General features: G+C 51.1%; 7 protein-coding genes and 1 non-coding gene across 8 annotated transcripts; 6 read left to right on the plus strand and 2 right to left on the minus strand.

Annotated features, from left to right (window-relative positions):
- Nucleotides 1–42: 42 nt before the first annotated feature.
- On the minus strand, nt 43–1,868 carry PMZ80_009151 (uncharacterized protein; the record flags this gene model as incomplete). Its single annotated transcript, XM_064877547.1, has 4 exons — nt 43–254; nt 307–878; nt 929–1,128; nt 1,239–1,868. 4 exons carry the CDS (start codon nt 1,866–1,868, stop codon nt 43–45), a joined length of 1,614 nt encoding a protein of 537 aa, XP_064727049.1.
- A 1,820-nt stretch (nt 1,869–3,688) lies between these two features.
- PMZ80_009152 (uncharacterized protein) lies at nt 3,689–5,265 on the minus strand (the record flags this gene model as incomplete). Its single annotated transcript, XM_064877548.1, has 3 exons — nt 3,689–4,639; nt 4,832–5,148; nt 5,229–5,265. The coding sequence occupies 3 exons, from the start codon at nt 5,263–5,265 to the stop codon at nt 3,689–3,691; spliced, it is 1,305 nt and encodes a 434-aa protein (XP_064727050.1).
- A 752-nt stretch (nt 5,266–6,017) lies between these two features.
- PMZ80_009153 lies at nt 6,018–6,115 on the plus strand. Its single transcript has one exon. It is a non-coding gene; the product is annotated as a tRNA-Ala (tRNA).
- Nucleotides 6,116–9,621: 3,506 nt separating this feature from the next.
- PMZ80_009154 (uncharacterized protein) lies at nt 9,622–11,493 on the plus strand (the record flags this gene model as incomplete). The annotated part of the gene is made up of 1 exon (XM_064877549.1): nt 9,622–11,493. The coding sequence occupies one exon, from the start codon at nt 9,622–9,624 to the stop codon at nt 11,491–11,493; it is 1,872 nt and encodes a 623-aa protein (XP_064727051.1).
- A 2,001-nt stretch (nt 11,494–13,494) lies between these two features.
- SET3 (SET domain-containing protein 3) lies at nt 13,495–16,338 on the plus strand (the record flags this gene model as incomplete). Its single annotated transcript, XM_064877550.1, has 1 exon — nt 13,495–16,338. One exon carries the CDS (start codon nt 13,495–13,497, stop codon nt 16,336–16,338), a length of 2,844 nt encoding a protein of 947 aa, XP_064727052.1.
- A 2,421-nt stretch (nt 16,339–18,759) lies between these two features.
- On the plus strand, nt 18,760–19,653 carry PMZ80_009156 (uncharacterized protein; the record flags this gene model as incomplete). Its single annotated transcript, XM_064877551.1, has 1 exon — nt 18,760–19,653. One exon carries the CDS (start codon nt 18,760–18,762, stop codon nt 19,651–19,653), a length of 894 nt encoding a protein of 297 aa, XP_064727053.1.
- Nucleotides 19,654–20,299: 646 nt separating this feature from the next.
- On the plus strand, nt 20,300–22,720 carry PMZ80_009157 (uncharacterized protein; the record flags this gene model as incomplete). The annotated part of the gene is made up of 1 exon (XM_064877552.1): nt 20,300–22,720. The coding sequence occupies one exon, from the start codon at nt 20,300–20,302 to the stop codon at nt 22,718–22,720; it is 2,421 nt and encodes an 806-aa protein (XP_064727054.1).
- Nucleotides 22,721–23,223: 503 nt separating this feature from the next.
- PMZ80_009158 (uncharacterized protein) lies at nt 23,224–27,654 on the plus strand (the record flags this gene model as incomplete). The annotated part of the gene is made up of 1 exon (XM_064877553.1): nt 23,224–27,654. One exon carries the CDS (start codon nt 23,224–23,226, stop codon nt 27,652–27,654), a length of 4,431 nt encoding a protein of 1,476 aa, XP_064727055.1.
- Nucleotides 27,655–27,828: the final 174 nt, after the last annotated feature.

The raw sequence follows: 27,828 nt of genomic DNA on the forward strand, positions 1-27,828 counted from the left end.
TGTTGCCCGTATTTCGAGCTTGAATCATGTCACAGCCACAACTTACTCCACCACAATCATCGAGCTCCTTCTTCTAATGACGGCCTCTTCCTTCGCTGGTGGTCCCTGGTAATTCTTCCGTCCCCAGGCGAAGTACCAGATTGCTGAGATGAGGGTTCCACCCACGAACACGACACTAGCGTAGTTCATGCCCGATGCTGGCACCGGGAGGTACGATGGCATGGAGAAGAGAGGCGTAACGAGCAAGGTCCATGCTACAGACGACGTTAGCTGACATTTGACTGATATGACGGTGACATAGCTTACCAATAGCAACGACGTTGCAAAATATGCCGAAAGCGCCGAAATCATACGCACCGGCCTTCAGGCTCTTGCGACCGGTAACCAGCGAGACGAATATGGGCATCACATACGCGATCGTCAGAAAGATGACGCCTGCGCCGGAGAAACCGTTGAAGGCGGCGGTTGACCCGAAGTAGATGAGGCCGAGCAGGATCTCCACGACCATACACAACATCATTGCGTTGAGCGGGACATCGAGCTTTGTGTTGACTTTCTTCCACCAATGGGATCCTGGTATTGCACCGTCTCTTGCGAAGGCCCATGTGCATCTGCTAGATGCCGTTGTGCAGCCGGTGCCGCAGCAAATACCTAGAACGATGATTGGTACCGTAAGGGCGAATGCACCGCCCTTGTTGCCAATTGCCGACGAGAGGATGTAAGGGAATGGTTGAGCGAGGACAATAAGTTCTTCGATAGGCGGGAGGACAAAGCAGAGAGGAACGAGGAAGATGAAGCCACAGATCATGTTAAGGATGATTGTGCCGACCATGGCTTTCGGGACTTGGGTTGCTGGTTGGCGGACTTCTTCGCACATGCTATGGACTGTCAGTGGGATATGACGAGAGTGGAATGAGGGACAACTCACGAGAGAATCATGCCCGTTGCGGAGGTAGCGTAGGCAGCGTGGAGGAGACCGATGAAGAAGGACCAGCCATCGACCCAGCCAGACGATGCTGTGAAGTTACCGAAAGCATAGCTGGCGTTGTGGCGGCCATTCTTTGCTACGGCGAGGATAGAAACGATGATTGCGAGGACGCCGGCGAATGTCCAGAAGATGGCAAATGTCTAGGATAAGGTCAGTATACATTAACGACCGTGGAGAATGAACAAGTAAGGATGAGAGAGTGCGGGTGGCAGGTTGCTTCGGGAGAAGGTCGCTTAGGGAAAGCACGTACGTCCAGCATCGGCAGCCACTTGTTTCCGAGTGCGGAAATCGCGTTGCACAGTAACGTGATTGCCACAAAGAGCAGCCATGTTTGCCAGGTGGTCGCAGTCCAGATTCCTACACCTGCATCGTCCGTGAAGATGTTGACACAGCCGATGATGAACAGAGTTGTGCCAAAGTTGACGGATAGGGTGATTGTGATGTTGCCAAGGGTGTAAGCCCAACCACAGATCCAGGCAGTGATGTTACGACACCACGCTGGACTCAGCATATACGTCTGGTAGTAGACGCCTCCAGCTGTAGGGTAGACAGAAGTGATTTCGCCTAGGGAGACAGCAACGCAGATAATGATAAGGCAGACAGCAACCCAGCCCCAGATGACAGCAACTGGACCACCGCCGATAAGCGGGTAGTACAATGTCGTCGCTAGACCATAGGGCACAGAAGCCAAAACGAAGGACATGAATGCGACTTGCCATGTTGATCTGGACCGGGTCAACTCAGATTGATATCCCAGTACAGCCAGCATGTCGTCGGCTGAGGCGCGTCTAGGTCCGCCATCCTCACCGTTGCTGCCGAAATCTCCTAAGGCTTTGCCGCTGAAGGGCTGGTCCTTGGATATCTTGCGTTCGTAAGCCATGTTGTATGTACTTGTCTTATCAAGTAGGGCGCATGCGGCAGGTAGATCTAGCAGTGGTATATCTTCTCTCACAGACGAAAGATTGGAGTTGGTCGACGAACTCTGGTCGCGAACAGGAATTGTTGCTTTGGCTGTTGTTCGCACCTGCTTCTATTGTCGCTCTTGGCTGGTTGCTGCGAAGAAATGACTGAGCACGATTCTCCGTTCTTGCTTTGGGTGGTGATTGCGCTGGGCCGAAACTTTGATCGATACTGCTGTTGCAGGTGCTTTTGGATGTAGATGCGGACTACACGGTTATCGTCAAACGGAGCGGCAAAGGAACCTGAGAGCGAAGGCTTGAGAAGAATCGATTGTTCCTGAGGTTACAGACCAGACGAACAGAGTCGGAAACTGGGTTGCTAGAGTAGTTCTGCGGCAGATTCGAGCATATGTACAATAAGCAATATGCGCAAACCCTTCAGCCAATGAATCTTTATCGACCTCATCCATGAGCACCGATTGCCATCCCAGCCCACTGCAGGCCCTAAAAGATGAGTTCTCCCCCTATACGGGTCGGCTTGGAAGCTGGTGTGTTTGATTCGTTCCCACCTCACGTGGATTCAAGCGGAACACGCGAAAGAGATGAGCTTGTGGTGACGTGAAGGTGACTAGCACGGCTCTAACACCTTAATTGAGCTCAAGTCTCCTTGGCGGCACGATTGAGAGGTGCGAGCTCCATCGCAGTAGGAACCTAAGAGCGAGCTAAATCTGCAAGCTGCCGCGAATATGACGAGCCGAGAAGTTCCCTTGTGGTAGGCCCTGCCGTTTGCAGTCTGCGATGGAGTACTTATCTCATGCTCATTTTCCAGAAAGAACGCATCTGCAACCTTGACAAGCGAGCTGAAACCGCCTTGGGCTTCGATGCATTCTGGTTATTGTGCCGCCGAGATAAGGTTCGTCAATCTGGAATTGAAGAGCGATACCGGTTCAGAGTTGTCGCGAGCGCTACGGCAATGAATAGCGTTGACTCGAAGGCTATCAGTCGTGATTGTTCAGAAAAGACTTCGCCTGTGTTATGTCATGATGGCATGTGTCTGGAAGCCTTCGTGATCCGCTCGACGGAGCTCGAATGCAAGAAGTAGCGAGCACCCTGATTTCATATACTTTACCGTGAAAAGTGAACTATGCTCTATTGTTACAATAACCGTCGATGGATTATTCCGAGACCACGCCACGTCACCACAGATGATGTGCCTGCTACCATTCCTTTCGCTGTGTGCGTAGACTGTAAGTGTGAAGGCACAGACCTGATCTCTGTTTGTGCTCCGCCATGGAAATTCCAGAAGCCCCGTTATGAAAAGTTAGTTCTACTCCATAACATAGCTGCGTTTTGGAAATTTGCAAGATACAGTTTCGCAGGACGGTCCTTAACAAATGCCGTAAAGAAGCCACAAGGCTGCATTCACAAACGCTAGCAGCCCACGGCAGATTGTGACATGAAAGGGACCGGCGTTTGCTCGCGAAACATCAGCGTACAGCAGCACCTGCCGGCACATCAACGTGACCCGAGTTAGACAACGGCGCACCGTCGATGGGGACCATTATGCTCCCAAGATACGGGAATCTGAGGCTTCCGGAGCATATTGTAGGTCCTGAGTCGAGCTGGAGCCGATAACAATGCTCCTCTAGCGATCGCTTTTTCGGAGATACTGGCGTGGCCGCAGGTTCAATTCCAACGGCCAGTTTGATATCCCGCCTCGAGAGCAGCTACATAAAATTGTAGACTAGAGGCAAAGCCTTAGTAATACTTGTACAGCAAGTCAGGCACGTCCTAACCCTAGCTACGCTCGCTGTTCCGTAATCCATGGCCAATGACGGGTACCTGGCCCGTTACGCTCAACATCTGTCCCTGCAGGAACACCAGCACCTCGCACTTCAATGTCGCCCCGGTTCTTGGTTTCCCCCTGAGCCGTGCGTGGTCTCATAAACCCGCCCTCCTCTCTGTCTTCACCCTTCTCAGGCCACAGGATGTGCTTCAACATGATTGCCCTGATCATCATAGTGACCACGAAGAACCATAAGGCAACCAGCAACCCCGTCATGACACACCCCAGGACGTTTAGCGCATGGATCTCAAAAGCCTCCGCTACTCTAAACGTGGCGGTAGTCAACGCCGTTTGTGGGAATATGTACGAATACCATGTCATGGCGAAAGGTATTCTCTGGACCTGCACCACATGCGTATGTTCGCGACCATCTTCGCTCTTGCCTTCAACGCTGACCTTCTGTCGCTTGTGCGTGTAAAGCGGCGCGATATTGCTGATGACTGAAACGAAGAAGAACCAAATAGCCAGTCCCCATAGCCAGAGGCTGCACCAGTTGGCGACGATGCGAAGGATGTTTGCGGCAAGGTCAGCGGGCACGTCCATGAACATTTGTGTGGTTGTATCGCTCCCCCGGACCAGGGCTCGATGCAGGTTCGATGCCATCCCGATTGTGCCACTGCAGGTAAACGCGGCGGGTCCAACGCTGACGAACATGCCGGGGCGTGAAGGATCAGCAGGTAATTTTTGCGTCATAAGTCGGTACACAAATGCTGAATATATCGTGAGAGATACCAGGAAGCCGATACCTTGCACGGTGAACCCGCCAACGATCACTTGTAGTGCGTCCGTCGGGTTGTAAAGCTTTGCTGAGAGGTTCGCCGCGTGTGGTCCGATAATCAGCAGAGGGTACGCCGGGAAAATCCAGATTGGCGTCATCTGTGCTATGGTGAACGTGAGACTAGACCACTACATACATGTTAGTAAGCCTGTACCGACAATAATGCTGTTCAGAGGTGCCGCGGCTTCGGCGTGCTTAGCCCATCGAGCTGAAACGCGTTGTTCTCTGCGTCTTGATATCGCGATGGCGATGTCGATGCTTGAGCTGGTGCTCATTGCACCGTCAAATTGCGCCAGATTTCATTGGGGAAAGGGACTTACGAGGATCATGTATATTGTGATCGAGAGCGCCATAGCAAGCGCCACATTGATCCAGAACACGACCAATACCGTCTTTGTCAGCCATTGACCTGCGTTGTTTGCCCCATATTCGACGATCGTTATGCATATTGTACCTAAGGAAACGACGAAGGCAGGGACGAAGAGTGACTCTGTGGGATGCACTAGAGATGCTCTAAAGGTCGCCGGATAGCTCACGAATCGGGTGAGAAGCATCGACCATATAACAACATATAGAACGAGGTTGAGGAAGAAGAATATGAGCCCCACGTAATAGAGCCAGTCCGACCGGAAAGGTACTGCATTCGAGATCAGCTTCGCTGGACGACAAGACTCACCAAGCAGGTGGGGAAGCCCTACCGGGCGATGGGCAACATACCGGCATGTAGCACATTTGCAAGACCTCCGGTAGCCATGCACATTGTGAAATAAGCCCACGTGGTATGCTTGACGCGTTCCTTCCATGGGAGATGAACGTCTCGAGCAGTACTTTTACGTCTTGGTTGTTCAGTTGAGCGTCCCGGTTGATTTTCCAGTTTGCGAAATCGATCTATCTGCTCTGTTGTGTTTTGATCTTGAGGAGGAAAGTAAGAGTCGATTCTGCCATTGTTGCTTTGGCGAGTACGCCATAAATTCAACGGATGATTCTCATCTTCTATGGCGGGTGTTCTGTAACCATCCTTATGTTGTTGCCGACTTCGCAATGCAGCATATGGATCGTCCATGCTGCCGAAGATGGATTTGTTGCCTAATCATGTTCACCAAAGTGGCCATCGCTGATTTTTGGGAACAGCTGAAAGCAGTGTTATGTCAACAAGATCATTGTTGCGGCAGTCCCGGCATGTCGTTGTTCAAGTCTGGGTAGTCGCGTCGTCCAAGACAAAATCAAGACCAAAATGCACTAAATGACCGCTGAGTCGTCGTCCCGCACGGATAACTGATGACAATTTGGAGTTTTGTGGGTGTTTTTGACTGTTGGAACACGGAATCAGAAACTTTCAATAGGTCATAGTCAAGTCTTGGTGTAGCTACAGTGCCGCATAGCCGAGCCCCTTCATGACTAAGGAGAGCATCGAAACCTAACTTAGGCTCAACTTTTGTTGTTTGAATAGGTATCGCATTGGGTCAATTTTGCTCGAAAATGTGCGCACACTTCAAAATCCAGACGGGCACGTGGTCTAGGGGTATGATTTTCGCTTCGCATTGGCTCTAGGAGCCTAGAATGCCTGTGAAAGGTCGCGGGTTCAATTCCCGTAGGTTGAATCATCCTTATTACGCTGGTATCAGTTATTGACAATCACCAGGTCGTGTCCAAGAAGTATTCTCTTTTTACTTTTTGCTCGGATAGCGAAACGCACGTCGAAACCTGCTTTTCCCTTTGCGAGTGGCACAGAACAGAGATTACATCGGTTGAAAGAATAGATTACACATCAGAGCTGGCGTGTGTTGCTGGAACGTACATGGGGAGGAAGTTGGGATTTTGCGAGTTGTGGGAGGAGGATGTAAAATAAATTGATACGTAACACCAAGCCGGGAGCAAACACTATGATCATCAGGGGCTTCGCAACTTTTCAAACCCAACGGCAGCTCAGAGCACAAGCCAACTGCATTTTGCAGTCGGCCGGCTGATTGCATGTTTCCACTCGGTTGGGGGGACGTCCTCCATTGCTCAAGGTCTTTGGGACCGACGAGTCCTTACAGTCTCGGTGCCGTACACGCAACATACTTCATTCCAAGCTCTGAACTCGTTGATCCGCCCTCAGACAACTTTCGTCCCCAACCCAATCTCGACTGCACACAGCGATCTACTAAGCCAAACCATCCGGGACAAGCTTGCTGTTTTCCCACAATACCACATGACTCCCGTACAGCCTTCTCTAGGTCAGGTCAAGGCGCGAAGCTGATTTTGCGCGACTTCGACTCAGTATTAGCATCTCCTCTGCAGAGCAAGTCGCCTTTGACTCAGAGGGCCTCCATACAGCTCTTCAAGCTATGTAGGTAAGGAGGAGAACAGCGCCTATCCAAGATCTTGCTCACGATGTCCTGAGCACCACTCTCCTGAGATATCAGCATCCCACATTCGTGTGCTTGACCAGCAGAATCTTTTTGGCTCCCAGCAGCTGTTGGAGATCACGATGGACCTGAGCGAATCTGAAGCCACTGTGCCAGCTTTGTAAGGAACACGTGCATCCCTAGTTCGGTCCTAAATGTAGCGGCAGGATCGATACGTACGTTACGCATGTCAAAGCACGGTGTCTCCTCGCTGGAGTGAGAGCAAGGTCGTCTCGGTTTAAATTGGCAGCATAATTGTCGTTGCTGGATGCTAATTTCTGTTGGATGAGGGTCGTCATGGTGTCATTGGTGATAAGCTGTCAATGTTTCTCTGAAATTTGTTTGCTAGGCGTGGCATGTTGCTGCGACCTATTGTGAGGGGAAGGAGTTCGCGGACTGGCGAGAGGTGGATCAACATTGTTCAGCAACGAAGAAGGGTAGGAGCTGAACGGAGATGCTTGGATTTGCGAACGCGAAAAGCTGTCCGAAAGAGCATCTGCAATGCTAGACAGGAAGGAGGAGGTTGAAGATGCGGACGATTTTCGTGAAGACGACATTCTGTTGTTCGTTGCACAAACCTCCGATCTGTCGATTAGTCTGCAGATGGGAATCACTCGAGCATACTCTCCTTCTGCTACTGCCTCTAGGCATAGGGCGTCTAGCAATATCATATACTTGCACAGAGCGGGAGATGCGACCTGTATGGCGCGAGTTGCACACTTTCATGCGTGCTTTTCCTGAGGAGCTCTCTCATTTGTCATCGTCAGCTGGCGTGCTGCATGTAAGGGCAGACATTGTGCCGATAGCGCCAGAACGCTTATGGCGTGCTTCGTGTTTAGGCTCGTCGTAAGTAATCATTGTGATTCCTAATCTCGGTAGATGAGTGGCTGAGATTCGATCTGTGCTGTCAGCATCTCTATTTGCGCATAGCAGCTCTATATGTTCCTTAGCTCAAGTCCGCACCTTCACGGCAGGCTAAAAGGTCAAGGATAATAAGAGTCGAGGAAGTCATTATTTGCGGAGTCAGCGGATCAAGGAGCATTGGCACCACTAGCACCGATACAAGGGTCCCTGCGGCCTCGCCACGCATGCCAACATCCAGTGTTCCCACCGAGTCTACTAACAACCTGGAGTATCTATTAAAGGTCAAGTTATCGATCATTCCATCACAGTCTCATAGTGGCATGTGGTACACCCTCTACCGTCACAACTAAACCTTCATCACAGAGAATTCTTCTGTTGGCACACTGACCGCAAATGAAGAGATTACTGCGCTTTCCCTTGGAATCCAAGGTCTTAAGAAACCGCGACTCGCTTCGTCCGTTCCATCAACCGACGAAGCCGAGCTGCTGACGGCCTTGGCAACAGCGAGAGCAGAACAGACAGGCCCGAATCTGCCAGGCTCCCACCAGTCCGAGGTTGACATTCTATCGCAGGATCTTGCCTTGTACCGGACGGGGTTAATACTGTGCTGACACCTCCCGTGCTTTTCATGGCCAATTCCACATGGTCAAGGTTAGGATGCTGCTTTGTCGCGAAAGTGCACCAAAAAAGTCCTCATGACAACATCTCGAAAGACAGTCAATGCACCGATTCTGATCTTACAGTGGTTGCCTACTGAGATACACTGGTCACTGTGCACATCGCGTCCTGACTCAGTGAGGCTGTCAACGTGGCTTGGTACTTACTTCTTCAGGCGTAGAGGCAACATGTTGTAAGGTATTAATAGCTAGCTCGATGTGTGTGTCAGTCCCCCTATGAATAAAACCATACGCGGTACTGGTGGCACTGCAATATCCAGACAAAGAGCAACTTGATATCCTGCCTGACAAGCTGAGTCCAGCAATGACCATTGATGGACAAGATGATTCCGCCAGAGCAGTGTCGAATGGCAGAAACAGCTGAAGACCGATCTAATGTATGAGCCTGCCACCTGCCGATACAATGGATCGATTGTTCTTAAGCGCATTTTAGGCAGGTTTGGCGGTCCCTCCGTTGTATCGGTGCTGCCTGACTGTGTACTCATGCGATACGAGTAGTTCTCAGGTCATAACTCGAGATCGCATCGTCGAGGAATCGGCCAGCCCACTGACCAGAGCCCGATCCTTCTGAACATGCCCATGGCTCTAGCTTCCGAACCATAGCACTTTCCCCATTGGTGACCGGTGGCATTTCAACCATTCGTCAGTTCGAATCTTGCATGCAATGCGCTACCGTGCCTTTCAGAGCGGAGGGGCGTGCGAGAGATGGACGACCGCATCGTGACTCGCCCGCTACCGAGGCAGCTAACATCACGTATCACAGCACAAGGTAGCAGTGATCGACAAAGCGTGCCTGAGAGTTGATAAGGAATCACATCCACTTTCTCTATCTGCGAATCGGAGACTGCGACTACGGGAGCCACAGCGGGCTAACAACGTCATTTAGCCTGGTACCTTTTCGAATAAGGCAGGTCACATTCGGTACAAGCATCGTGCCAAATGCTAACAAGCATGTTGCCATGAGCGGCACAAGCTCGACAAGCTCTAGTTGTGGAAACTACAAGCTTCAAAAAGTCAAAATGCTGCCACGATGGCTCAGAACTCACTCCAGCTTGTCTTCCAAACCGGGTGTCTTGTATAGAAACAAGAGAAGGCTAAGGGATTATTTGGAATCTGGCAAGATTTCGGACAGCGTCACTGTACACGTCCAGCTAGCTTAGGACGGCAACAACAGCCAATATGCTTGTAACTACTCTGCTGCTGGCACTAGGAGCCACCTCGGTGCTCGCTGGGCCAGTCACCCGCTCAACGTATGCGGTGAAAGGCTCACATCCTGTTCCAAGAGGATGGCGCGCAACGGAACGTGCGCCCAAGGACCACAAGATGGAGTTGCGCATCGGTCTCACACAAGGCGACTTCAAAGGCCTCGAGAAGCACCTTTTCGAAGCGTCAAACCCACGACACACCAAGTACGGTAATCACTTGTCAGCTGACGATGTGCACCACTTCATCAAGCCATCTGAGGAGGCCTCGAGTGCCGTTCACGAATGGCTGTATGGGAACGGGATCCTAGCAGAAGAAATCGAATATACTCCTGCCAAGGACTGGATCAAGGTCAATTTGCCAGTTTCCGCCGTCGAGAACCTCCTCGAGACAGAATACCACACCTATGTTAGTGAGGATGGCCGAACTGCTGTGAGAACTCCGGAGTGGTCTCTGCCTCGCCACCTGCACGAGCACATCTCTACTATTCAGCCCACAAACTCGTTCTTCGGTCCTCGAGCGCAAGCCAGGATGGAGAAAAGAAAGACAGAGGTACTCATGGATACAGAAGATCTTGCAGAGTACATCCCACCTCCACCAGACGCCGCGACTGTCGCTGAGGTCTGCAACACCACTTGGGTGACTCCAACTTGTCTGCGAACGTTGTACGGCAGCATCGACTATACTCCACAGTCACTGGATAAGAACACCGTGGCGATGAACAACTTCCTAGGCGAGGTCAGCCTCCGTTCTGACACCAAATTATACTTGGAAAACTTCCGCCCGGAAGCACTTGGTGCCGAAAATGAGTACGACATTATCTCCATCAACGGCGGTACGACAGCTCAGACTTTGAATGCCACTCAGCTCGAAGAAGGAACCGGTATCGAAGGTAACCTCGACGACCAGACCATAATTGGCGTATCATGGCCTACACCGCTTGAGGTCTTCTCGACTGGTGGATCACCACCCTTCATGCCAGACATCACGACTCCTGAGAACACCAATGAACCCTACCTTGTATGGCTAGAGTACGTCCTCTCACTGCCAGATCCTCTGCCATCTGTCATCTCAACCTCATACGACGATGATGAGCAGACTGTACCAAAGGACTACGCCATTCAAGTCTGCAACACACTTGCTCAGCTCGGCGCGCGAGGTGTCAGCGTCCTCTTCGCATCTGGCGACGCAGGTGTCGGCGGCAGTGGTGAATGTTATTCCAATGATGGACGCAACGCCAGCACTTTCCTTCCAAACTTCCCCAGCAGTTGCCCATACATCACATCTGTTGGTGGCACTTACAAATTCAACCCAGAGGTTCCTGTCTTCCGCAATCGAACAACTGGTCTGTACACAGCTGGGGGTGGTGTGAGCTACTATTTCGATACACCGGATTACCAGGTCGACGCTCTGAAGTCCTACTTCGCTGAAACTGGTGTTGTCGAGCAGTACGCCGGTCTCTTCAACCCCGGTGGCCGTGCTTACCCTGACCTGTCAGGTCAGTCGTTGAACTTCACCATCTTCTGGAATGGCACTCTGCGACCAGTTAGCGGTACCAGCGCGTCCACACCAGCTGTCTCTGGTATCCTTGCTCTTGTCAACGATGCTTTGATCGCTGCAGGGAAGCCAACTCTTGGCTTCCTTAACCCGTGGTTATATGGAGGGGGATATGAAGCATTTAACGATGTTACCACCGGATCGAACTATGGTTGTGATACTGAAGGGTTCCCTGCCGTTGCAGGGTATGATATCGCGACAGGTTGGGGTACGCCCAACTTCAAGCAAATCCTAGCTCTTCATGGTGTCGATGTTGCTGGGCCAGGTGGACCGTGGGGATCGTGGGAGTAGATACTCTAGGGGCTCTTGCGCATTGCCTGTTAGGGATGCTATCACGAACATGAATGATGAAATTCGGAGAAAACCTCGAAACCAGAATCCTTGCAACTGATATCTTGTTAATCATTTTTTGCCGAGCTTGTCACGCATTCGAAGTCTGCTCTTTTGTCAGGGTGTATGCTTGTGTTCGACGTTGACTCATGTTTCGAGTCGTGCCGAGTTGTACCTAGGTGCTCAATTTGTGCTCAAGAAGAACGAAATTCGCATGTATTGGTCTGTTCGATCACATGGCAGTCACGAACCTCACAAAGCTGTTCGTTTGTGCAATGTGCCATGCCTTCGCAAACCCCTTCTGTTCCCTTGACTCGCTTCTGCGACTTGTCTCTTTTTCCAAAGTAAGAACAAAGAGCAACGGCTCAAACGCTGTCGGTGTGCCTAGCGAAACACCGAAGTCAGGCAGGACGCGGTAGTAACATTGTTGTGTCGCTTCGTCTATAAGAATAGAATAGGAAGGAGAGATGCGCGGACCTGCGCAGATGCTGGTAAGCGTGAAAGCTGACCAAGAGCTTAGGGTTTAGCAGCGCTATTGTTACTCCACGGATGTCATAGCGGCTGGCTGGGTGGGCACCAACAAGCTTGTGACGAACCATAGGTTTACCGAGCTGCGACGACACCGATTGTTGATCTCACATTCAGTACGTACCCAGCGCCATTGTCGAGCAAACAGATAAATAGCGGTCAGAAGGCGTGTCAAAAGAGTGCAGAAGTCGAGCCTCTGTGCTTGTGTTACTCAAGTGCAGAACAAGACAAGTGAGCAGTACCACCATCATGATGACGAGGTCGTCAAGGATTAGGTAGTTGGAGAGCAACAACAGCATGGCCTGCATCTGAAGCGTCAAGCACAATTTTAGAGGTCGCATCCCAAGCAGAGAACCCCGCAGGCGGCACGTTCACCTTGCAGTTTCCAAAGTTTAGCATGTCTCTGACAAGCTGGCTCTTTCGAAATCATTATTATTGTTTACCAACACAAATGCTGTCCAGCGAACGAACTGGAGTGTGTGTCAAACTTGTGGCATACTCCGACTTGGTTGAGGCTCACAAAGAACTCGACGAAGTTGAAATCAGCAATGGCTCTTCGGCCAGAACGGCTGCCTTATCCTCCAGTCATCTTTCTTTCGGTTAGAATACTGGCCAGTTACACTAGCTCAAATATGGCACTAGCCTCAGAGACAATTCGACGCTCGTTTCCTTTTCGCACAAGCCTGACGGGGTTCAGCCAATGGACATACCAGACGGCACTGGAGGGTGGGTAAAAGACAAGCCATCCAGTAAAGTGACAGGCGCAGTGTGCCTCTGCCTTCAACTCAAGCCTCTCAAGCCTGGGTTTGGCTGCGATTCTCCTCTGCTGTTTCCTCCCACGCCGGACTCTGCTTTGCCCTTTCACCTCCACTGACTCTTCGCACTCTGTTTCTCCCTTCCTTTACGATATCCTGTGCCAACAGCATTGAATTTCTGCAGAGTGTATTTCCGAGCCTTTGCACATCGTCCTTTGTCTCGTTATCACCTGTGGCGTGGAATCCTTTTGTTGTCCTCGACATCGAAATTGTCCTCGCATTACCAATTCTCAACTGCGATAAATTGACGATAACCCTCTCATACCACCACAACACATCACATTCAATCACGAGCGATATAACAAACATATTGCCACCGTGCGGTTCACCCGGTACCAAAATTGTGGTGTTGCGACAAGTGTACACTGCTGTCTCCCTGGTGGTAGTATGGCCTAGCGATTCCTCAAACGCATCTGGGAAACGAAAACCATTATTCTGAAGACGAATTCATCGACGAACTCGATACTGGTGTTTTGCGACTTGCTGAGGGTCTGATTTCGATCATAAAAGCCAAAGATCACATTGTTGTCCTAGGAGAAAACCGAACACCTGGAGGCTCATGCCAGCCTCAACCCAACAATCACATCATCACTTCTCATGAGGAGGATTCGGTCTGAGTATGACAGATACCTCCTCTCTATTCACGACGTATCCCCTTCATAATGCTTATCCGGTCACCGCCCTGCCTACCTCAGTCTCTCCATTACCCAATGGCAATTTGTCTCCTCCGAATGCAGTCGACGAAGAAGAGTATACAATAAAATGCATTTGTGGCTACAACGATGACGATGGCAATACAGTCTTCTGCGAAAAGTGCGACACGTGGCAACACATTGAATGCTACTACCACGGCAAGAAGGTGCCAGATGTACATTTCTGCACTGATTGCGCGCCGAAGGACACATTCACGGACATCAATGCCGATAAGGCGCGAGAACGGCAACGAAGGGCAAGAGAACTGTTAGAAGGCGGCGGTGATCGAAGACTCAAACGGCCCAACTCCAAGGCCCAGAAAAAGAAGCACCGAGATACACTCACAAATAATGATCAGCCAAATGGACATACAAACCACGAAAGGCAAGATCCATTGACGAACGGCAGAGACCAGCCTCCGCCCGCGAAGAAGGCGAAAACCACCCATCGGCCTTCGGGTTCCATTGCCTCCCTCAACGGCGAGTCAAGGAAGCGAGCGCCCTCGAACGTACAGTCATACCCCAGTCCCTCAAAGTCACCGCAAGAATTGTACAGGTACCCCATCATACCCCAGTACACCTCCGCTTTTCTAGAGCTGTACGATCAGGACGAAGGGGATACAAACGCAAAAGACAACGAGCACACCATTCGAGGGTCTCTGGCTCTGTCAGTGTGCAAGGCTGAGCCATCGCTCGATGCATCACATCCAGATAACGCAAACAATGACAAAACTCGCCTGACCAGAACGGACAGCAACTGGAACAATCGCAGCTGGCCTTCTGTCAGGATAGAAGAAGTTCGTGGAAAAGAGACCGAGTTCGACGGGAGGATACCAAAGTGGAAGTTATTGCGTCTGCAATCTGATGTGCAGAAGGACACTATCGTTGGTGAGATCCGGGGACAAATTGGCACACTGGATGAGTACTGTCAACAGCTCACTGGACCGAATCGATGGAAAGATCTGTCGCATCCTGATCCCTTCGTGTTCTTCCATCCTCATATGGATGTATACATCGACAGCAGGAGGTCTGGCACACAGTTCCGGTACATTCGCCGATCTTGCGTTCCAAATGTGACCATGCGGTCGTACATAACGCCTGACGATGAAATCCACCATTGCTTCGTTGCGAAACACGATATCTCGGCCGGCGCCGAGTTGACCGCCAGCTGGTATTTGCCGCCACAATTTCTCGTTAATGATGCAGCTCGCGATGAGAAGGAACAGCTTTCCTTCCAGGAACGATGCGACTACATCAGCCGTGTGCTGGCAAATTTCGGAGATTGTGCTTGTGGCCAAACCAAGTGCCCCTTGGACGGATTTGACAGGAGGTCTTCTATGAAGGCGCCTGATCCGCCGAAGCCAGCCGTGGGACGCAAGAAGAAGACCAAGACGAAAAGTGTGGTATCACCATTAGGTACAGGACTAGCTACAAACAGCCGAGCCGGTAGTGAGACCATCAAGGGTCAGGATGAGGATGACGACCGTCGATCATCCTCGGGCTCATCGCGCAACGAAGCTCGAAGTCGCGACCTGACTCCCCAGGGTGGAGCCTTGCTCGACGAACCACCAATGCTTGGTGCTGGCCTGACACAACGTGAGATTCGGAAGATACAAGCCCTGGAAAAGGCGCAAAAAGAGCAATCGCAGAAAGGAGAGAAGAAACAGAAGAAACGGCCAAGCGGAGCCTCAAACATGAACACACCCAACACTGGCACATCGAAACAGCTGGGCACGGATTTCAAGAGTTACTCAGGGTCGCCACCACCGTCAAGAGCGCTGAAGGATGTAAGCAACCGCTCAACACCTTCGAAACCGGCTCCCAAGCAATCGCGACCTACATACGTATCTACTTCCGTGCAAACGGAGCCCGAGCAATGCGAACCAGAAATGCCACCACCCAAGAGGAGGAAGTTTTGTACACCTACCCAACGCTTACTCAAGAAATTGCTTCATCACAGAACACAATGCGCAGCTGCATCTAGCTCAAGCAGTTCAGAGCCGACACGGCAGAACGAACAATTAGAAGATGTCGAGATGAAAGATGCGACTACTAGCGTGTCCACTTCGCCGAAATCTGCGAAATCTGCGAAATCTTCTCCCACCTCACCTGTATTTGAGTCGTTACCACAGGCTAGTCTGAACGCCCAAGCACCGCTGCCATCGCAAGCAGCTCACACCTACAAGATACATGGCGTGTTCAAAGCGCCAGCTCCGCGGTTGAACCTATCATCGCTGCCTCCAGTACCTGCTTTTACAAGCACTGTCTCCACCACGCCAGGATCGTCCGCGAGCAATACTACGCCAACGATCGCACAATCACCTGGACCACTAGGCGTGATTTCGACGAATCTTTCTATGGCTGGCGCAGCTGTAGTCACGCCGAGTCCTGCAAAGAAGAAGCTCAGCCTGGGCGATTACATGAGTCGCAGAAAGGAATCTGCAACGCCATCGGCAGAGAAACTCGCACTGAATTTGTCAGGTTCCATTGAGGGCGAGAAGGAACGAACGGGAAGCGAGTCGAAGTCCGAACCAGATGTCACGCGCAAGAGCTCAGATGCTGCGCCGCCTTCAGAGACAGCCATTGATGTCGTCAGAGCTAGGGCTACCGAGAACGAACAAGTGATCGAAGACATACCCATGGTGGACGCTGCAGACTCGGTGCCGGCGCAGACAGAAGCTACCACCGAGCCGAATTCGACCCCGAATCCAATCTCGGCGGAGGTGCAGAACGTGTTGTCTTCTCTGCAACAGATGCAGCACAGGGCATGATTCTGATCAACATCATGTTTTCGAACGGTACCGAGAATGGTCGACATGGTATCTGCATGGAGCTTTTGCTTCGATCACGATATAATAGATATAATTCCTTTCGCGAAGGTTGGACACGATGTTTACGACGAAAGAATCACATGACCACAATGATTTCTGACTGGTCAAGCAACGTGGTGGTGATTTGATACTTTGCTTTGAAAGCGTTTTCGTTTCTCTCAATTGTCTAAAAGGAATGGTGCTCAAAGGGTGAGCTTTGGTATGGGAAGTGGGATGAAACTGTAGATAAGCACGGGATGGATATCTTTAAGTATGATGGATGCGTGATGTGCAATGGCAACAGCTTGCCTTGCTCTGGTTGAGGTAGTGAATCTCACTCTGTCTTGTAAAACCATGCATGTCCTGGGCGAGCTTGTTTTCGGAATTTCTTTTCGGTCGTGCTTGTTACCTTCTAACATAGTCCAGTCACCGGCCCCTGTGCCGCGGCCGTCAATGGGGCCTGCATCTTCCTTCCTGACAGGGTTGCAGATGGCAGTACCAACTGCTTTGCAACTGTGTACAATGACGAGTATTGCTCCACGAGAATCCAAGATGTCGACTTCGACAATATCAGTGACCTCGTGGATATCAACTTCTCGTCTTTCAGGGCTGTATGTCGAGCATCTTGAAATAGACTTTCACGAATCGAGTGAGCAGGTGCAGAAGGAATGGGCGATCGTTCCTGCTCAGTGTGTGGATAGGGGATGCGTATGGTAGTTGATATACGGCTAGGTGGCTTGTGTCCGGAAAATAAACACATAAAATCAAGATGCTAGGTAGACTGCAGGCAGATCAATCCAGGACTTGCATCAATCTTGATCTTCACATGCATGTGCTAGGAACAGTCAAGTTGCACGACATCGGTCGAACGTGCACCTTAAGGCCGCTGCTTTTCTCGATGAAGAGGTACAGGCATGCGGCTGACGATAAGATTCTGCACACCCGCGTACGTGATATCGACTCGACTCATGACAGCTAGACGAAGAACATGCTGAGGAGCTTCCCCTTCGGTAGCGTCCTCAAAGCGCTGCTGCCGGAGGTCTCCAAATTCGACAGGCTACCCAGGCCCCACAGGCAGAAGAGCTAGGAAGAAGGTATGAGAACGAAGTTCAGAGAAGACGAGTCTGGTAAGAGAGGGCAGGGGAAAGCGACCAGGCGATGGGTAAAGAGGACGCCATGGGACGAGAACAAGAGCGGAGCGGATAGTGCTTGACGCCTGTGCTCATCAGGCCCGTTTCATCTCTCCCTTCCATAAAATCTGGTCGCCCACGATTGTTTTTACTCGCGATAGTGAACCAGAGAATGGTATGACTGGTATCAGCGGGTGAACTTTCGCATGAATGAGAAGGCTTTGGGCTTGTTAGGTTGGTAGATCAGACCGACGGAAGGTGCTGTCCTTCAAGCAGGATCTGCTCTCACGGTGAGTGATCTTGGTATTGGGAGTTCGGTGCTTTTCTCAACGTTAACGCGAATACATGTTTGTACAACAGCGGACAGCAGCCCGCCAGGCATGGGAGGAGCTACTGTACGGAAGCACCCCCAGTTTAAAGCACTCTAAAATTGGACAACAGACACTTCCTCCTCACCAAGGGACCAGCCACTCATTTTCCTCAGCAGAACTGAACAGGCGTTTGGAAAGTCCGCACGCTAATGTAGGTGCTTAGTGGCGGACTTGCAGACTTCTCCATCATGCTAAGGGCTAATCTTATCTTTATCGATTATTCGCCGACAACGGTTCAAGGCAAAATCGCGAGAGGTTGGTCTGTGTCTGTCTAGTCGACATTCAGCCTGGCGTGATCAGGAACAGCTCCCAAAATCATCATTGTGCAATTTTATGCATCTTCTAACCCGTTTTGAGGTGAATCAGGCTTGATGTGCTAAGCCCCCCTGAGCAAAGCCTGCTCGCCTGATGAGGATTGCGCGAAAGTCCTGTTTGCCAAACTCCACACGGGTCCGGGCACTCCTGCTTAGCATGGCTTGTCGCAACGCGCTTTGCTTTGAACTCATCTGACGGACCTGCGCCTCGTCCATTTCGAGATCTCATCCTCCCGGTCTAAGGAGCCCAGTTCGCAAGGTTGGCATCTGGCACTTCTCGTTCCTTTTATCCCAGACAATCTCGAATCTTTTGCCCGTCGGAATTCCGATCAGACCTGCTCACCTAGCTATCACGTTCGTTTGTCTCGTATCCTCGTCGCTAAAGACTCTCGACTCATTACCCGGGACCTTACCGCGTCGCATCGCAGGGAGCAACCGCATTGTACCCCTCCTACACTCTTTCGCTTCGCTGCCTCTTCGTGTCCCTCGTTTGTGCCATACTCAACGGCTCTCAACTAGCCCAATCCTCGTCTACCAATCTTCTCCAACATGTTTACCAGCAACATCATGTCGGCTGAACAGGCGCAGCAGGGCAACGACTGCCCGTTGAACAAGCGACGACGTTTCGCACCAAACATGCTTCCTGTCATCGCATCCGCCGATAATTCGGAACTCCTCCACCAAACATGCGACTCGCCTCTACTAGACCAGCTCTGCGAGCAATCGCCGTCACAACAAGAAATTGAAACACAATTGCTCCAGGTGGGCATGCGTGTTCGCAAGTCAGTCAACGATGGATATCAAAACACACCTAGCAGACGCGCCTTCACGCCACGGCCTTTCTTCAACTCTAACAGACTGTCTCCCGACACGATGTCTGCTCTTCAAAATCCCCGAGAGGATGATTCGAACATTTCGGCAGGTGGACTGCACGACGTTGGTGCAATGGCCATGCAACCGCTCAGCACTGCCACATTCTGCGGTATCAACCTTGCTATGATGGCCCATATTAGCGAGGCAACTCCGGTCGTGGAGCAGAAGCTCTGGTCATATAGCACAGCTTCGAAGCGCCGGCAACAATTCGAAGACGATTCGGACAGTGATGACAGTCAGGAGTTCATGCCTCAGACACCGCAGCTCGAGTATGCGGATGCTGGAATGGCTTTCCCACAGGACTACTTCAACATTGACATCGAAAACATGAGCGCTGTCAGCACGATGACGCCGGTGGGTGCAGCTGGGTCAAAGGCACTCAACCGAAAAATGGCTCAGCCAAAATCTAGGCTAAGACCATCCCCACAACAGCCACTGCCTACCATCAACCCTTTCGCACAGATCGCCCCTCCGCAGTCGTCGTTCGGGCACCAGCGCATGAGAAGCTGTGGCATGGAAGCCGCCATGGACTTTGGCGAGGCATCATTCCTTCAATCACGACAGGATTTCGAGATGGACTGCTCATAGCAGTCCCAAACTCGATTGCTATGTTTGAATTTTCCTGTTTCTTCATCTTCGGGTTTGTGACACGCTTTATAGGTTGGGCGGAAGATCAAAACGCTTTTGATTTATGGTAATGTGTTATGTGTTTTATGGAAATGCTCTGGTATGTGTTATTGCGAAATCAGGCTGATGTCGGATTTGGGGCGGTAATTTGTGTATATTAGCAGGTTGGGATGCCGAGCGACTGGTGGGAAAGACGGAGGGATGGTTCATGTTGTTGAGCATGTGGTTTCAGCTGTGCATGATGCATTATTTCTTGTTAGAAAACAGTCCACATATGACTGCAGAGTACATCAAGGTAGCTAATAAAGCAGATGAGAACAAATCATGGCAATAGTGAGAGCCTGGAAGAGAAGCTCTGAAAAGCAGTCTTTGCACGTTTGGTGGGTTCACCGCTTGTGGCCTGCCCTTAACTTTGGGTCACTGAAGCAAAGTGAAATCAAATAGCAGTCACGTGTAGTGGTGGACCCATATTACCGCATTCGTGGTAAACAAACTTGTCGCCGCGGACCTTCAGGTTCTACAGAACCTCCTCGACGACTATTGTACACACACCGCGACCAGCACAAATGCAATAACACATACTTTCAACATCATCTTAGGTGTCAGTATGGAGCAGGAAAATACGAACCAAGCACAATCGGTGCCTGGAACTCCTCTACGACAAATCTCACAAGATCGCTTTAACCAGCTGCGCATCCCTCAGTCGCCGTCTGTGCCTGCTTATCTGAACGAGAATGTCGAGTCACATTCCCGTCGTGGCTCAGATGCCGCCACAGCACTGGACGTTAAATCCAAAATAGCGTTTCTGAACAGTCTAGCGAACAGCCATCATGGCAGCAACACCAGCACAAACAGCTTCGCTATTGCAGCCTCACCGACCCGAAGCCCCATCAAGTCCTCGTTCAACTCGCCAGTAAAATCCCACAGCAGGGCAAATAGCGCATTCTCAATTCCCTCCGATCCATCAGACCTAACAAACCTGGTACATACTCTGCATGCTCAACTAGAACAGTCGCGGAATCGCGAGCGTCTAGTCGCAGAACGAGTCGAATCAATGATGGAGCAGCTGACCACCGCCCATACACGAGCCCGCCATGAGCAGCAGCACAGCGACAAAGAGCTCAAATCTATGAAGAAGCAGGTTCACAAAGCAGAACTTGCCCTTATCAGATGTCAAGCCGAGCTGGAGGAGGCACGAAAGGAGCAAGAAGGCTTCAAGATGCGAGCAGACCATGAGAGACAGGCCAAAGAAAAGAGTCGACAAGAGGCGTTTGAGCGAGCTAGAACCCTGGCTAGCAATATTGAAGAGCTCGAGGTGGTCAAGCGCGAAAGAGATCTGTTGGTGAGCGAGAATGAGTCGTTGAAGAGCGTGCAGAGTAGTATGCATTTGAGTACAGCGTCCGAAGCTGCGACTGAAGTGAGAGAAGTTGGAGTGCAGGCAAGGTTGGACACTATACAGGAACATGTAAAGCCACACGAGGAGCAAGGAGCTTATCTTTGCTCTAAATGTGGCAGCGCAGACATCCCTTCCCCGGATCCCACCGAGTCCGAAACGATGCGAGAATTACACGAGGAGCTGACATGGGTCAGAATTCAACTGAGACGAGAAGAGGATCTGGTACATTTCATGAACATGCAATGCCAATTCCGTGCTTGCCCGTGTAGGATGGCCGAAAAAGCAGGTGTCAGATTTGTGCATGATTATGCATACGATAGGCGGCAGCAAGAGCTTGTGAAAGCCAAAGGTCTTAAGAGGAAGGCAGAGGATGAACTGCCTCTGCCAAAATACATCACCCTCAGAGAACGGTTAGAACAGACAAGTAGAGAACGACAAGAGGTGCTGCCGCATGCTGAAGTGCCGATTGAGGAACAAGTGGACGAGCAGGAATCAGCGCCAGAGCAGGAGCAGCAAATGGACGAACCAGCTCTGGCTACGGAAGCCGAGGAGGACACCACTTTGCGAGCTTTACCTGAACGTGACTCGGCTGGTGAGGACAACGCTGCAGGCGTCATATCTCTCGACGAGGCAGCTGACATACCTCTACCTTCCCCACGCAGCGACGACCTTGAGCCGACAGCATTGCTTGAGGATATAACCCAAGTCATGGTCGAGCCTCAACCATTAACAACCGGAAAGCACTTCACCTTCTCCACATCGACTGCCAGCCGGACACCGTTGGAGACAGAAACTCCCCTTCTGCGGCAGTCTCACAGTGCCATGTCCGTGAGTGCTCACGACGACTTGTTCGATATCGCACCTCCAAAATTTCTTCCTCCTCGTCCTTCAACAGTCTGTGGTCTTCGCACTGTAGAATCGCCAATCCGTCTGGTGCCACCGTCACCACAGCACCGGGAATCGATGACACCTACCACCTCACCACCGCACCGAACAATGCAGGTGCCACTCAAAGACTCGCCTTTGAGAAACTCAGTCACGCAACGACGATCACACTCTCGTGGAAGAGATCGATCGAGGGTCCGCTCGCCTACCCCAGGTCGTTCTGCTCCTAACACGAACTCCCCTGCTGCAGACACATGCTTCCCAGTCACCCCAAAACAGAAGAACGAGCGTGCTTCTCGGACCATCCCAGCTCAGCCACATTATCAGCTTCAGGCACTCCATGCACAATCATCGTCGCAAACTACTACTACCCGAGTCCCTCTCCGCGGCCTAGACGACGACGACGTCTTCAGCCCTCAAAAGCCTGAAGCATACGACCATGCGCATACACAAGCTTTAGATACATCAACCCGCGGTCGTCAGCCTCTGTCAGAGAACGACCCAAACACATCTGCCCAACCCACCATGCTGCCTGGCACACCCATATCACGCGAGGCAGCATTGGCGCAGATTCGAGCACGACGAGATAGAGCCAGAAGCGTAGCAATGCGCAAACAAACGGATGAGGAGGGTAGCCGAATGAAAACACCTAAAAGTGCAGCTAGGAGGGGCGTAATGCTGAATCGGGAGATGATGGGGAGAGATATCTCCAACTTGAGCCAGGCTAGTGCGCCGGCGAGGTTCTAGGAGAACGAGCTGGTTCAGTTCAGTCAGTCGATGAGGTGACGAGAGGGTGGTAGCTCTGTCTAGTCTTTTGAGCGGCTTTAATGGTGTTGATTAGTGCATGGTGTTTCTGGGAGCCTGGGTCTGTCTTAAAAAGTGATGAGCGTTGGTATATTGCATTGGATAATAGCGAATCCGATTTGTTTGTCTGTACAGTAATATTGATCTAATCGCTTTCCTGAGCAGCACGAGTGAGGTCGGCCCTTAAGAAGAGAGATCGAGGATTGGGGGAAGAGCGTATTACCCGAATAGGCAGGTGCGGCTGCGACATTTCACTATTTTCTGAAGTGAAGTGAGAGCAGAGCGTATGCATCTATCATCTCTAGTGCCAGAATTACCAAGTCGCGACAATATTGTCCTGATGTCCTCATGATGGGAGACTCCATTCATTTGTCTCCTGAGTATGAGGGTCCTTCAGGTGGAGGTATGCTGCGTAGATATGAGAGCGATGAAGACATAGACTAATCATGAGTCAGCTGCGCACGAGTCTCAGTTATGGCTATCGCTGCCGCACCACAACTATTACCCAGCGTCGATATGACCTAACCTCAGTCCGATCGCTTTCCTCATGTACACTCTTGTTGCGGCGAAAGGTGCACTATGGGCAAGTGCCTCCGCCTTGTCCTCCACAACTACCAGCGAGGCGCCCCGGCCTATGCGTATACGTGAAGTCGCAGACCCGATTCGAGAGCACTGCAACTGCTGCCAGAGATGTCGAGTCTGACCTGGATATACCGGAAGATTCTGAGGTGCACGGAGCGCCCGCCTTGCCAGAGGTTGAGGACAACAACTCTGGCTATGGGTCAGAAGTCCGGCATCAAGAAAATGATCTACGCCACGATGTCTCAGCAAGCAGTCAGGGCCATACCAGCACTTCATTGTCTGCTGGGAAGGGTCCGCTGTTTGACCAAGGCTGTCTATCGAGTGTTCCTTATCTGTTCGAACATCTCAAGGGCTTTCTAGCCACTCCAGATAATAGAGCTCGAGTCTATACCTGCACGACCTTTGACCGCATATTTCCTATCATCGCACCACAGCTGGGCTTGCAATATGTCACACCTTCAAACGATGAAGATCGAGTTGGAGTCCGATCGTTTCTACTCAAGACGGAAAAAACAATTCCTCCACAAGAGATGCCTTCTTCCCTCAAGAACGTTATATCAGCTCACTTGTCAGGTGACCTTTTCTGTGCGTACCTTGGTGATCTCATATCTGCCAACGACCGAAAACACATGCTTGTGGACCCCCAGCGCCTCTGGAAGATCTTGTTGACCGCGTGTAGAGGCTATGTCGAAGCGTTGCCTTCTCTATCGATTCAGGATGAAGAAGATGTCAACACGTCACGCATCACGCAGAGCACTGGACAAGATCCGAAATATATCGTTCTCAAAAATGTTCATTACAATGTATCAGTATATCGTGGTTTTGGCCTCGAGTCGACTTCCTTTGACAAGGCAATGACACGAGGGCACTTGGACTACTGTCAACAAATCTATAAGGCGGTCGAGGGTGATCGTGTTGGCCGTCTTTGCTTCGAAGGCATGGAATGGCACCCAGCCGAGTTTATGAGCCGTGCACAGAGTGCTCTGCTCTGGGGGACTATTCAATATCGGGACGAAAAGACGGTTGTGCTCTCTACTGAAGACCCGCCGATCGAGCTCTGGCGGTGCGAAATACGGATGGGCGATCGCGGCACTATTGGGCATCAGGCTTTATGGTTCACTCGCAAATATGCACGCTTGCTCAGTACGCTACACGCTTGCGCTGCTCTTAAGCCCGCTTTGCAAGCTGCTTACCGGTCAGGCGCTGTGCTGCCTGATGACTACCGAACCTTCGCCCGCTACTGGGGTGAAGATATACGCGGAGCCGAGAAAGCTGCGGTCGCGACAGAGGCCGTAGCGGAACCAGCTTTGCCGTCACCAGTCGTTCACACCGTCACTATCGACCGTACAACAGTCGGGAAGATGGTTGATACCTTACGTCGCCTCCGAGATGTTGGTTTCGAAGCTGTCAATCAGTGGCTACCAGCCAACGTGGACTTTGAGCCAAGCATGAATTCATACCGCAAGCATGTTGATTCAGGGAAAACACGCTACTCCAAGTCGGGGAAATCTCAAAGTTCGAAGTCAGTTGTCGCGAACGAAACGCTGCCCATTTTACAGTCTCCATATGCCTCTGAAATTCGTCAAGCTGTTTCTAGCAGCCAAATCACCATCATCAAGGCTGCCACGGGCTCTGGAAAAACAACGCAGGTACCTCAGCTCGTTCTAGAGCAGCATATTGCTACTGCCTCTCGCCCTCGATGCAATATAGTTTGTACGCAGCCTCGACGCGTCGCTGCTATTTCTGTTGCCCGAAGAGTTGCCACAGAAAGAGGCCAAGTGTTGGGGGAAGAAGTGGGCTATCAGGTTCGTTTCGATAACCGTGCGCCTAGTGCCTCCAATGGCATAAATTATGTGACAAGCGGCTATCTGCTTCGACAGCTCGAAGCCGATCCTCTCGAAACCCTTTCACGCTATTCTCATATCATGCTCGACGAAGTACACGAGCGAGATATTGATACAGACCTGCTTTTAACGGCCTTGAAGAATCTCTATATGCATCCAATCTCCAATCGCCACAAGATGCCCTCAATCGTTCTCATGAGTGCTACTATAGACCCGAGTTTTTTCGAAGAATACTTCAGGAGCTGTCCCACCCCGCTCAAGATTTCGTCCATTGAGGTACCCGGCAGAACGTTTCCAGTCGCTGTTCAAATGCTTGACGATATATTGCCAAGACTCGAACAACGCTACCAAAGCGAGTTCAAGTTGTTATGGAAAGACGAGGGTTTCACCAAGTTCATCGATCGGCAGAGGAGAGCCGCGGAGCAAGCACGGTCATTGACAAACCAAGCCAACGCTCCACAATCAAACGAAGCCCTTGAGCTAGACGACGATGGTAGCGATGACCTGCCTGAGGTCGACAATCCTGGGACGAACCATGTCCCTGTCAGTATGCTCACTTTTATGGTTGGTGATGTTCTTTCCACTAGTAAGACGGGTGATATATTGGTATTTCTGCCAGGTCTCAGTGAGATAGAGACCATGGAGCGACTGCTTTTAGAAGACAATGTCCTAAACACCGATCTTACAAACGACCGGAAGTATAGGGTATTCAAACTCCATTCCACGCTGTACGAAACAAATTACGACGTTTTCAAGCCACTGCCTGCTACATGTCGACGCATCGTTCTTGCGACAAACATAGCCGAGACATCAATAACGCTACCACAGGTCCGGTACGTCCTTGATGCAGGCTTATCCCGCCAGAGTAGCTATGATCAAGCTACACAAGCAGGGAGCTTTGGTACTCGATGGATCAGTAAAGCAGAGGTAGCTCAGAGGAGAGGTCGAGCGGGCAGAACACAGCCCGGCACTTACATGGCAGCATTTTCCCAAGGCCAACATGACCTCATGGCTGAAGAGATCACCCCCGAGCTGCTCCGGTCCAGTCTTGACCAGATTGTGCTGCGCACACAGGTCAGTAAAGCTTTTGGCATGCCAGGCACCGCAGAGGAGGAGTCTGGCATAAGTCCTGGACAGGTACTTGCTCTAGCTCCTGCGCCTCCGGAAATTAACAACATCACTGCGGCAGCCGACCAACTGAGCAAATTACATGCTCTAGCAGCAGACGGACGGCCGACGGCCATGGGCAGAATGTTGAGTATTTTCCCGACCAGTCCTGCTGCTGCCAAGGATATCTTGATAGGGGCCATCTTTAGATGCCTCGATCCTATGATATTCTTCGGTGCTGCACGCGATGATCTACCTATGATGAGCCATCCTGAGAAGTCAGGTCTAGTGTATAAGGCAAGGAATGCACTTGCTGAAACTTCGGACGATGATAAGCATGCTGATTGGCGAGGCTTTACCCTATACGATCAGGCACTGAGAAGTGGCAATCCTGATGAAGCTCGCATGATCAAGGAGGGCTATTTCATTCGCCATGATACGTATTGCGATATAGCGCAGATCTCCAGGCAGGTATTCGAACACCTGCAACCAGTGGTAGGTCAAAGTCTTCCTGACAAAGACGCACAGAAGCAGAGAAAGCTTCCACAACCACTCTTTGCTACCACGTCTGATCAACTCAATATCAACAGCAAGAATGAGCATTTGATCAAAGCCCTAGTGCTTAGTATCGCAGGGACGCGATTGGCACTCTGGTCGGGGAAAAACTGGCGGACAGCCTTGCACAGACGTGTACTACCCGCACCAAGGAGTGTCAACCATCTTCCTAGCCGGAACAAGGACGTCGCCAAGCGGCTACGACGAGAACCAGGTGATGTGCTCGCCTATGGTTCACTGCGCATCACGCCGGTCGACAGATTCCCTTGGGCTGTTGATTCGTCGGTCGTTTCTCCTTTGGCTGCAATACTTTTCGCCGAATCGCTTTACTTAGCTGGTACAGATACCTTGATGGTCAACGGCTGGATGGGCTACAAGATTCGCTTCGAGGGGGATCATCCAGTTACGGCAATCATGAACGCAGCAAATACAGCGAAGGTAGTCCTGGAGTACCGTAAGGCTTTGGACCGATTCGTGGCGCATGCTATGTCCAAGGTTGCTCTCAAGCCGCACAAGCTAAAGGGGGTCAGAAACGGCAAGATGAAAGCCGAGGAATTCAATGTATCTTTCAAAGAGGTGGATCATCCTGTTCGGAAAATCATAGTTGACAGCGTCGTTGATATCCTTAACATCGACGCGCGGGCCAGGGCCAAACGAGCTGCACAACGACTTGAAGAACATCGATTGCAGGAGGAAGTGGCTCGAGCAGAAAATTCCTCTCAAGTTAGCGACACGGGCAGCGGCCAGGATGAACAAGAAGGAGATGTCGAGCAACAGGCCGCTTCTTAACATAGAGACCGGCGACCCGTGACGACCAACTTGTCGAAGCTACACGTGATCGACAGGAGTCTGAACAAGATCTACACAACACCTCAACTACTGCAAATTCTGCCGCTACTATGTCAGCATGAATGTAGACACGATTTGCGACGTTTATCGAGCTGAACACAAGCACAAGCCTAC

This window comes from Knufia obscura (assembly GCF_036327395.1).
Source record: "Knufia obscura strain CCFEE 5817 isolate CBS 148926 chromosome Unknown scaffold_12, whole genome shotgun sequence".
Lineage (NCBI taxonomy): Eukaryota > Fungi > Ascomycota > Eurotiomycetes > Chaetothyriales > Trichomeriaceae > Knufia > Knufia obscura.